At 32.0% G+C, this 11,833-nt stretch overlaps 1 protein-coding gene and 1 long non-coding RNA gene across 2 annotated transcripts; one reads left to right on the top strand and one right to left on the bottom strand.

The window, feature by feature from the left end:
• Nucleotides 1-5,433: 5,433 nt before the first annotated feature.
• Nucleotides 5,434-6,561, top strand: LOC115991109 (F-box protein At5g49610-like). The gene has a single exon (XM_031114854.1). The coding sequence runs from the start codon at nt 5,437-5,439 to the stop codon at nt 6,559-6,561; it is 1,125 nt and encodes a 374-aa protein (XP_030970714.1). The 5' UTR covers nt 5,434-5,436.
• A 2,351-nt stretch (nt 6,562-8,912) lies between these two features.
• LOC115992662 lies at nt 8,913-11,040 on the bottom strand. Its single transcript, XR_004092601.1, has 3 exons — nt 10,785-11,040; nt 9,483-9,560; nt 8,913-9,361 (listed from the first exon to the last, which is right to left on the bottom strand). It is a non-coding gene; the product is annotated as an uncharacterized LOC115992662 (long non-coding RNA).
• Nucleotides 11,041-11,833: the final 793 nt, after the last annotated feature.

Below are 11,833 nucleotides of genomic sequence, written 5' to 3'. Positions count from 1 at the left end.
TAAAAAATTATATTAAACTCAAAATAAATAAATAAATAAGAGCCTCATTGCACATGCTGAGCGCGTGTGACGAGGCTAGTTTGTTTTAATATTTTTATTTGTGTGGAAAGTTATACTATTGGTAGGCCATATGAACCATTAAAAAAAAATTATATTCCATTTTTTTTTTTGTGAGTTAGGCCTTGTTTAGTTTGTATTGGGTGTGCATTCATTTTCTATACTCAAATCTAGTACTCATTTTTTTTTTTTTGGCACTTTTTTTTTTTTGGCACCAATTTTCTATTCTAATTTTTGTATTGTCTTCCCCTAACTATTTTTTGACAACCCCAATAAATAAAAAACAGAAGAAACAACACAACACATCAGTTTTTCATCCCTTCCACACACACAACCCACAAATACAAACAAATTTCAGCAAACTTACCCCCTAAACACCTCAAATCCACCATCAGATACACCTTCAAACAAAAAATCACCATAACCATTTCAACAAACCAACTCCAAAACAAATACCAACCCTAGAAGGAATTAACTGGCAATAAGCATTGGCCATAAACTGATCAAATTTTGCTCAAGAAAGAGTGACATCCTTTGATTGAGAGAGAGGGGTTAACACCAACATTGAAGTTGTGTGCTTCACGGCAAAGCCACCACTGCCACACCCTTCATTGATCTGCCCTTTCACACACCAATCTGCCATAGAGAGATTTATTGATGAGACAACTCACTATTAGTGGGACCCACGAAATTCTTTTTTTACAAATGTTATTGTATCCATTTTCACAAGAAGGAAAATGACCAAATAATGTATTCAATTTTTGTATTTAAATCAAATTTTTTTTATACTAAAAATGAAAACTTAATTCAAATAACATAACCAAACCAATTTTTTAGCGGTGGGTCCTGCCAAAAACTGAAAATGAATATGAAATATAACACTTTTTTCCTCAAAGCAAACACCCTCTTAATGTGTGAAGTGGTAGGACAATTTGGAAATGTTAAGAAATTATAATAATTTTTTGTTTGTATCAACTTTATTGTTACGTGTGGAAACTAAATTTGGTTGCAATATTTTTAAATGTTAGGAGGAAAGGGTTTTTTTTTTTTTTTTTTTTTTGAGATAGTTACAATATGTTGCTAACCCCACAACTCGAACATTTTCTTCCCCTAAACCCCCAAGCTGAGTATTTTGTATATGGAGAGATGCCAATTAAGATACAAGTCTCTTGACGGGGGAAGAAAGATGAATACATGTGTGACTATTAAACACATTGTTTACTATATTTTGTTAAATTAAGTTTTGAAATTTATACAAACTAGGTTTTATATCATGTTCACACACAAAAACATTCAATAATGATGATAATAAGGTGATCATTTGAACATTTGAATGTTTTTGTGAATGAATGAATTACTTGACACCAAATTTAAGAAAAAATAATTTGAACATTTGACTCAAAATTATATAAAAATTAGAAACAAATTTAGATTTAATTTACATTGTTATTTTACTTTATATATATATATATGATAAGACAAGTTCTAACCAATTGAATATTTGGTTAACATCATAGCAAACGGCGAAACTTCTTACCATTCTAAATAATTCGCTCAACAGGAGTTATCATTAGAAACGAATATCATAGCTTGAAACTATCTCTTAAAAAAATCATTCAACAATAATTTGGTCAAATCCCCACATGAAAAAACTTTTTGAAACTTTAAAAGTAAACCAAAAAAATCTTTAAAAGTAATTACTTTCAATAAGGGAGTGCTTTTTTTTTGTATTTTGGGTCAAATATTATGTAACCATAAGCTTTAAATGGCCCATGTGTGTATGTTTGTTTCTTAAAAAAAAAAAAAAAAAAAGAATATATATATAGTCCTCTTTTTTGTGTGCATAAAAATGGTCAAGTTCATACGGAATTGTTTGTCAATTGTTTAAAAGATTTTTTTAAGTTTAGCCTTTTATTTATCTTTTTTAGAAATACTCACACAAGGTGAACTTGAATCCACATTATAAATTAATTTGCAGTTACTTTATCTGTCATTAATCATTATGAAATGGTAAAAATTTGCTAAAATTCTACTGCACTAATAAATTATGGACACCTAACCATGGTTAAAGACCATTAAAAATCTGTCTATCAATGATCAAATGGAATTTAAATTTAGAGCTCTTCTTCCCATGTTTTTAACATGTAGAATTTAGAGTATAAATATTTTGTACAGCAATAGGGCTTGCCGAAAATTATGTTCATGCTTCTACCAGCTCTTCAACTCTGTATCTGGGTTCAAAATATTAAAATAATAGTGGGTTGAATGGATGGTCCAACTCCAAATTTTGGTCAAAAATAAAGGATAAAAAGAGAACCACCCTGACCCTGAGCCCTGAGGCATGAGTTTCTACATTTGGCCTAACCTAAGTGGCATGATATAGGCAGTGTAACCAACTTTAAATGATAGATTGACATGAACAAAACAAAAATCTTGATTACGTACTCTACAAAATGTTAATACAGGCTTTACAATGTTCACAGGAAGAAAGGAAATAAAGAAAACAAACATAACAGATAAAACAGTAATTAGCTGTGTAGCAGTAGAACTATTAATTAAGAAACACACTGAAACCAAATGAGATTGAAGAGACAATTTGTAGTTACATCCTAATTTGAATTGACTGAGCAGCCTCTTAATTTTTTGTTTGTTTGTTTGTTTTTTTTTTTTTTTTTTTTGGGTGATATTCGCCACTTAATTTGTTGTATTGCTTTGCCAGACTCACCAACATATAATTATTATACTTAATTGGATTTGCTGATTGCGATAAACCCCGTATCTCTATTAGGCCAGATATAAATAATAGGCCATTATGACCCAAACTGTTTCTCCATTGGTCCTGATATAAACATCCTGAATTTGTGAGAAAAAGTACCTTGCGTTTTATTAGAAACAATTAGCTAAAATCCGTTAAGAGAAACAGAGTTTAAGTGCAGAGGAACATCCTCCATCCACACATTAAGACCGCTAACATGTCTAATAAAGCAACAGAATTCCTTTATCTACAAATCTGAGAAAAACTAAGAAAACAAAAAGATCCTAAAAAGAGTTTAGCCTCAGCTATAAGATGTCCGAGAGAAATTCATCTTCACTATCAAGAGCTTTAATGATAATCTCAAAGTCACCTTCAACAGGTAAAGTTGAGTTCTTGGGCAAAGCTTAGAGCGCTCACTACAGCCATGGCTTCAACAGCAGCAACCAAATGTGGGATAAGAACTTTCTATGCCAAATATGCTAAAACTCAAACTATTCCCTCAGTGACGAACTAGCATGGGGCTGAGGGGGGCCATGCCCCCCAGCCTTTGAAAAAAAAATCAACTAGTGTATATATATCAACATAAAAAAATTTACTTTTGCCTCTAAAATTTATTACTTGGCCCCCTTCTCAAAAAATTTACAAACTAACCCATGAAATCCCAAAAATGGATAACAAAAAAATCTTTAAAAAAAAAAAAAAAACATATCCGGATAATAATAAAAGTCTTTGGACTAATCATAAATCTAGTCTAAGCAAAAACAATAACAACAAATCAATTACAAATCCTAGTAAAAAAAATCACAAAAACCCAATAACTTTTACCCAATTTCTCGTTCTCATTTGAAAGTTTTATGCCCCTCTCAAATGATTCCACCCCCATAACCATATAGACAACTCCTATGCCACTGATCACTCCATCCACACACCAATTAGTATCACCAACAGCTTGGATCAATTGGTATCTTTAACTCAAACCGTGAAAAAAAATTATTTATTTTTTGAATGATAGAATTTATTGATTTTAATGTTTTATTAACTTTGGGACACACTTGATATGCATACATAAATTGTAATACACGTGTGAAACAACAACAATTTATTGTTTTGTGCCTTACTTAAATGCCACCAAAGCATGTGTGTGATTTGTCTATTGGTAATAAAATTTGTGCCTTAGCCAAATTAATGTAATGATTGGAAAAACTTTATTCTTTACTTAGTTAAAGACTCAAAGTTACCGCCCGTTATCATGTAATTGTTTAATAGATTTTTTTTTTTAAATACTATTTTTTCAAACTTGCAATTTTTTTAAAGGAAAAATCTCAACCTTACCAAGACACCAATAATTCTCTCACCCTTTTTTTCGCTAAATATTAATGCATTATGTTTATTAATCATTATTTTAGTTGTTATATATATAGCATTACAAAGTTATTAGTTATTGAATTATGTGAAAAGAATAATTTAAAAAAAAATTATAATGTGAATAGAATAAAAGAATCAGACTAACTTTCATCAAACCTTGAAAATATTAGGACTTGCCAATTGACTTACAAAACTCTTATTTATAAATTTTTATTATTGATTTTTCTTCAAAAGAAAAAATACAAATAATTAAAAAAATTAATACTAATAATGCATTGTTGTCAACCTCTAGTATTGATATTCCAATTTTTTAAAATCTTTAAACAAAGAACTTCGGTTCCCCTAAATTTGAATCCAGATTCCATCCTTGTAAATTGGGGATAATTACCCCAAGTCTTGCTTCACCAATCTCTTTAAAAAGTACTGCACCACCAAAATTAATTTTGTCGATGGGAGGGGAAGGTGGAGGAGACCATGTATGGGTTGGAGGAGTATGCGATGTCTACGGGTTGGCCTTGACAAAATCCAAGAGGAGCTGATTGGCCATTGGGATAACATCCGAGATGGGGAAAGGTTTGTCCTTGGAAAACAAGTCTGCACCGCCCATGTGCAGGTTTGTCCTGTTGGGGAAAGGTATGCGATATCAAAATTAATGTTGCTATTCCTATAATATTTCGTACTCCTCTTCCTCATAGAATTCGACTTTTAAAAAAAAAAAAAAAAAGGGTAGCTAAGCTAATACTATATATTGTTATGTTATAATAATTTACTTTCAACTAAAACTCTACTAATTTTTCATTAAAAAAAACCTCTACTAATTGTTTAGCACCGACCTACAAAGTTCAATTTAATTATTATTTCATATTTCATAGTCCTATTTCTATTAGACTTGAGTTCAATTTAATTATTATTTCATAGTCCTATTTCTATTACAGTTCAACTATGTTAGGATAATTTACTTTCAACTAAAACTCTTCTAATTGTTCAGCACCGACCACACACTCCTATAAATAAGCACCAAACCCTACTCAGTCATTGGTGTCATCTTTCTATTCCGTAAAATCTCAAATAGGAGCAGCAAAGCCATACTGAAACCTGTTCTTCTCTTTCTTGTTCTTGTTAATACCAAACGGCTGAACTTTCTCACGTTCGCTGCTGCTTCTTCTTCTGTTTAAATAACTTTTCATACGTATTTGTCACAGCCTTCTTTTTTCTCAGTCTGCTTCTTGGTTTTTCCTTGGTTTAGGAAACTGTGCTTCATGGTTCTACGCAAGACAAAGAAAAAGGAGGAGTCTCCTACTCTTCCTAAGGATATGATCTTTGAGATTTTGAGCCGGATAACATCAGGAGATATTGGGCGATGCAGACTTGTTTCAAAGGATTGGAACTTGATCACGTATGACTCAAGTTTCATACAGGCACATAGTGAAAGAACCAAAACAATTGATGGTTTTTTCATTGGAAGTTTAGAATGGGGCAAACCCGTCAACAAGTTTGTATCCATCAATGAACCGGATCCTAAATCTAAACTCTCGCTCGATTTCATACCTGGTCCGGTCTCCATTATAGCTGCCACTAAACAAGGTCTTCTTCTGTGCGTGGATAATTATAGTTGTAGAAATCATAAATATTATGTTTGCAAGCCCAGTACTAAACAGTGGAAGAAGATACCAAATCCTAGAACTCGGTATCACACTGTAAGATGTGCAATGGTTGTGCTCAAGTCAAATCCTTTGCACTATAAGATCATCAGATTTTCAACACACTCCCTGCGTACAATTATGACCTATAAGTCTATGACGTATTCTTTTCTTTTTTGTGAGATTTTTGATTCAAAAGCGTGGGCATGGAAAAAGTTGAAAGATGTAGTAATGTTGCCCAAAGATGAGTGGTTGGGATTTCATGACCCAGTTGTATCTGTTTCTGGCTCTCTTTATTGGCTAACTAACAACAATATGGTGTTCGTTTTTCATGTCGATTCCAACAAATGCACAACATTTGATCTACCTTTTCCATTATGCAAGAAAAAATACTTCGATCCCATGAAACTTGTTGAGTACCAAGGGCGTGTTGGGATGCTTTGCAAGAAAGGATGTGATATACAAGTATGGATGATGGAAAATCATGAAGTATGGAGTAAGAAACAAACTGTGAGTATTGAACCTGCAAAACTTAGTGCTTCTTGTTATCCAGTTGCTTTCCAAAGTTCTGATATTATGTTGATGGGAGACGATACCAACATGATACACTACGACTTTAGAAGCGGAAATTCGAAAATGAGCAATGTGTGGATCCGGACCAGGCCGATGGGAATTTTCCCCTTTCATTCAGATTTTGAACTTGTTGATTTGAAGAGAATAGGTGTTATAAGAAAAAATATGTAAAGGTTTTAGCTAGATTAAGTCGACGGTTTGGTAGATATTTATCTAAGTTTTTTTTATGAAGAAAATTTTCCTACATTTAAAGAATAGAGATTTTTTTTTTTTTTTTTTTTTGTGAAGCTTATTTTAGTATTATTGTTTTATATTTGACACCAGCAAGATGTATTAGTCAAATTAATTCAACAGATTAGTAGAGATCTATTTGAGTTTTTTGGATGAAGAAAATTTTCCAACATTTAAAGTTGCAATAGGGAATTTTTTATTTTTGTGAAGTTTTTTTTAGTATTATTGTTTTACATTTAGACACTGGCACTCTGGCAGTATGTATTACAAAACATTTTTTTTACTTTTTTTTTGTTTTGTTTTGTTTTGTATTGGTTTTGTTTTATTTTGTTCCTTAGCCACTTAAACACATGATAAATTGTGATTGGTAGAAGATAAAAGTAAAACACAAAATATGTAACAGATGATTTCTATTCCTATTTCCTTAATTAGTTTTTTTTTTTAATAAGTGAGTTTTGAGTTGATAGTCTTCTATAATTGGTAGCAAGTCTTTGAGATGATCACAAATTAAACGTATGGCTATATGACTGACCTTTTGCGCTTACTAGGTTGCCTAATATGGGAACCAAGATTGATGGCTCTTGGCGGTTTGAGAAACAAAAAGGGAAAAAAATCTACTATTTGCTCAAAAAAATGGAAAATTTTTGAAGTTGTCAACATATGTCACAATGTTAAACAAAATGTATTCTTATTTGATTCTAATGCATGTCAAAGTTGACAACAAGAATTACCACAAGCTTGATTTTATCCCATAAAAGTTTTTCTCAATCAAGTGCAGATTTTAGGGATTTTTTGAAAATTTCCAGTTCCTTCAAACCTTTCTTGGAGGATTTTGCAAATCAACAGCTTCACCTTAGCACTCCACCAACAATTACACCATCAGCTCCCCATCTAGCTACCATAATTTACAATTTAGTAATACATGCCAACATGGGTGGAACAACCTGCACAAGCATTTAATGTTATATGTTCTAAACCTAACCTGTTTTACATGCTCAGGATTTGTTATGCCAAAGCCAACTACTACATGCTTGATAATTGCATGTCATAAAAATTGAAGCATCAAGCTTTTGTATAGAATTAGAAATCACTCATATCATCAACCTAAAGTCCTTGTTAAATGACCACTTCTCATGCTAGGCAAGGGTATTTGCTACATTTCAAGCATCTTTACAGATGACAGAGTTGTACATCGACGTACGATACAAATATAATGAACCCATAGGTATTTAAAATTAAATTATTGAAATGGCATACTATCTACACACCCAGCACCACAACTAGATTTCTCACACATTTACTTCCTAAACATAAATACCATTTAGGGGCACATAACTGAGCTTACCTAGTATTCAGAAGAATCAACAATTAACTCTTCAGCATAAATGAGGTTGCAAGATAATTTTATTTCTCTTTTTCTGAAAGAATTTTCACCACTGTATTAAAAAGAGTTGCTTGCAAGAGCTAAGACAACTTCTTCATATAAGATGGGTATAGAGTCCTTTCATGAAAGATTAGGAAATTAAGTTCCTGGGTTGGATACTTTACTATTCTGAAAAATAATTGTTAATACTTACAAATTTCATTGCACTCACGGAATAAAAAGATAAACTACAAGTCCTCATTACAACATGAATTCTCTAATGAGGTACATCCACTTTCTTAAATCATATAGATGAATTACACTAGTACTGTTAAGTACTCAAGAGCCATAAAAACAGTCATTAAAAATTTAAAAATAAAAAATAAAAAATAAAAAAAAAAAATTAGAATGGATGGAATTTTAGTTTTTTTGTGTCTTGAAGTTCGATGGAGACCAAAATCAAGAAAATGAGTGTCCAATAAATTAGACCTGTATCAGTAATAAGTCTTTTTAGGTATGTGGTTCACTATAAGTCAGTAGACTATTCTTGCATGTGCAAAATTAGGGAAGTATACCAAGCTAGTTAAAGCAACATCACACCAAGAATAGAGGTGTGAACTTCCATTTTTTTAAGAACCACGAATTCATTGTCGACAAATTGACAATCTCTTGAGCCATATGCAGATATTTACGAGAGAAACTTCTAGAACGGTTACTTGAATCTACTTTCGCATATGACAAGAGTAGAAAGACCTTCAGTGTCATACAGGGTACATTAGAAAGATAATTCCAACAGAACAGAAGATATCAAAACAAGCATGGAATTTTGTAACAACAACAACAACATATATATATATATATATATATATAATACAAATAGAACAATAAGAAAATACTATAAACATATAACTAATGTAGAATCCTTATGTTTTGGCTGGCACATTAAAATGATTGATGATAACAACAACAACCATTATTCTTGTTGACTTGTTGCTATTATTGTAAAAATATTTACTACACTACATTATATCAAGAATGCCATATCAACAACTTATCAATTTTTTTTTTGTGCAACAAGCATAACGATACTATAGCAGGAAGAGTTTTTTCAAATCCACTTCAGCAAATGAGTTTTCACTAATAACAAAGGTGTTATGGCATAAGTCAAATTACTATGCTTCACGAACATCTGAAAAAGACTTGATAGTTGATGTTTTTCCTAACACAAAACATATGAAAAGGCACAAGAAAGTAATTGAGCGTATCAATGTATCTTGATCTGATGATGACAAAAAATGGCATGGTATACTGGTCCTATCTCCTTCAGCATAGAAATAAGTGTATTATGATTGGTCCATCTTGCCAAAGAACATGTAGCTGCGGCATAAACAAAAAGACATCATTAAGAGAAGTCCACACATTAAATTTAACAAACATAAAAGACAACTATAAACATGGATAGCCGGACCATCAACCAAAGGATCAGAATGTGTCGTACCCAGCTTAATTATGTCTGATTCATATGAGTCAAGAACCTTCAATGTTTCTGTTGTGGTTGCAAGGTTAGGATCACTAGCTGTGATATATGGATTCACAAATAAGCTTGCTCGTTAAAGAAACACTATCTGATGGAGATTCTTGCATATTTAGCAACTACTTATAACTTATCCCAAATGACATGTAAATGAAATTATTAGTGTTCATGATTCAATGAAATGAATACATCTGATTTCACAATTTGAGAAGATGCCAAAATCTGCAGTCCAGGATCTTTGCAATTACAAGAGATATTAGAAAGCAATGCTTTAGATGATGGCAAGGGAATTGGACAAAGTTTTTTTTTTTTTTTTTTTGCGCAGTTTAATTTTGGGGTGTAAGCCTCGAGAAGTTGGCAAAGCATTGGCCAAGTTCACATCAATACTTAAAATGAAATGCAGTTGATTTGCAACCTCTTCCCCTCTATTTTTTTTCATTGATTATTTAGTAAATGATCTTGTATGCATGAACTCACCCTCCCATTTCATTTTATGAGGGGAGGAGGTACCATTTGAGTTAGAGGTCATTGGCCAATAGCAAGACCACAACTTAAGACCTAAAACAACAAATTATCACCGAAAACTGCCGGGAGGACCAAACAAGATCCCAGTTTGTGGAATATGGTTAATAATTGAACTTAGAGTTGATAACTAATCCAGACATATGCATGTGCGCTGTGTTTCTATGCCTAGTCATAGACAATTACAAACTTATAGTACAATTGAAGGCTCTACAATAATACCCAGAGATATTCATAAGAGAAACATGGAAATTTTGCTAAAGACCTTTACATCAAGTGGGTAACATCACCCTAAAAATTTGATTGTTCAGCTTCCCAAAACACAAAGTAATTCAACAGGTTGTTCTATGATCCATCTTCTCTTACCACATTCAAACACACACCATGAACAAAAATCCACAGGGTCCTCAACCATTTGAACAAATTAAACCCCTCACAACACAGCCTTTCATCTCCAAGACTTGAACTCACTCAACAGGAACAATTACATAAAATAGTAAACCTGCCAAGAGATACCCCACAAACCAAATCACCCCAAGTTCCCAAATTTAAAACTATTAACTCATGCTATATTACCAAAACTATCAAGATCATAATGGCATATATAATAAGATAACTGGGAAACCATAATGAAAAGGTGCACAGCAACAAATATACCAGTAGTCCAACATCAAAGCACCAAAAACAGAGAGTGAAAGGTATGGATTTGAAATCAAAATGAAAGATGCTTGCTTGCTTGCTTACTTTGGCTTGGTTTTAACAGGGACATTTGCTTTGGTCAGTTGGTGCCTCTACTGCTTCAAATTCCTTAGTTAATCTCAACTGTTATTCGTTCTTGAACTTCACTCAGAGTGTCTTCAACTATTACTCTGTTCTTAATTACCACCACCACGGCACCACCCATTGATACTGCCTCAGCCTTGGCTAATTTAATTATTCACTTTGTGAGCCAATAATCGCCCTTTACATTCCCAAAAGGGCTTTGCAACTATAGGATGCCTTTTATTTTATTTATTTATTTAATTTTATGTTTTTTCTAGGACCAGGCAAAAATTTATAATAAGTAGCCAACAGAGCTTGGTTCAGCTAGTAAGGTTTGAACATTTTGTCTAATCCACCTAAATTTGAGTTCCATTGCTAACAAAAGTTTGTTTGTGGGCATTCACACAGGTTAGTCCATGGGCTTTAACTTTAGCCCCCTATCTAGGGACTGACTTAACCTAGCTAACCTCTATTTTCTTTAACCCAAAAAAAAAAATATATATATATATATATATATTATAAGTAACTTACATGCTTATATGTTTTTTTTTTACATTATACTTTTAATGTAAATTTAGGTTATAAACACACAAAAAAGTATATATTGTACATATTTGTAAAAAGTGGAAAATATATTGTATACTTTTTATATGTTTACAATGTGTATAATATTTGTTACTTTTATATGTTTACAATGTTTTTAGTCTTTTAAATTGCGTAGTACAACGTGAAATAATAATTTCTCTTCTAATAATTTCACAACGTTCTAAGTTAGTAAATCACTTCACATATGGACCATTAAAAAAAAATTTTAATTGCAAATTTTAGTTAGCCCATATATTAGGTGGTGGGCCAAGTTGAAAATGTGGTGAAATTCTTATGTACTATTATTGTGTTCATAATTTTATTGTTACGTATGGAAACTAATCAATTTGGTTGCATTATCTTTAAATATCAGGGGTAAAGGAAAATGGATACATGCGATAATTATGCATATTGTTTACTCACTTTTATTAAATTAAGTTTTGAAA

Source organism: Quercus lobata, chromosome 5 (assembly GCF_001633185.2).
Source record: "Quercus lobata isolate SW786 chromosome 5, ValleyOak3.0 Primary Assembly, whole genome shotgun sequence".
Classification (NCBI taxonomy): Eukaryota; Viridiplantae; Streptophyta; class Magnoliopsida; order Fagales; family Fagaceae; genus Quercus; species Quercus lobata.
The sequence above is the reverse complement of the archived record's forward strand: the minus strand, read 5'-3'. Positions and strand labels throughout refer to the sequence as shown.

Excerpts from the sequence above, each read along its gene's own strand:
- LOC115991109 (XM_031114854.1), top strand. The coding sequence starts at position 5,437 with ATGGTTCTACGCAAGACAAAGAAAAAGGAGGAGTCTCCTACTCTTCCT.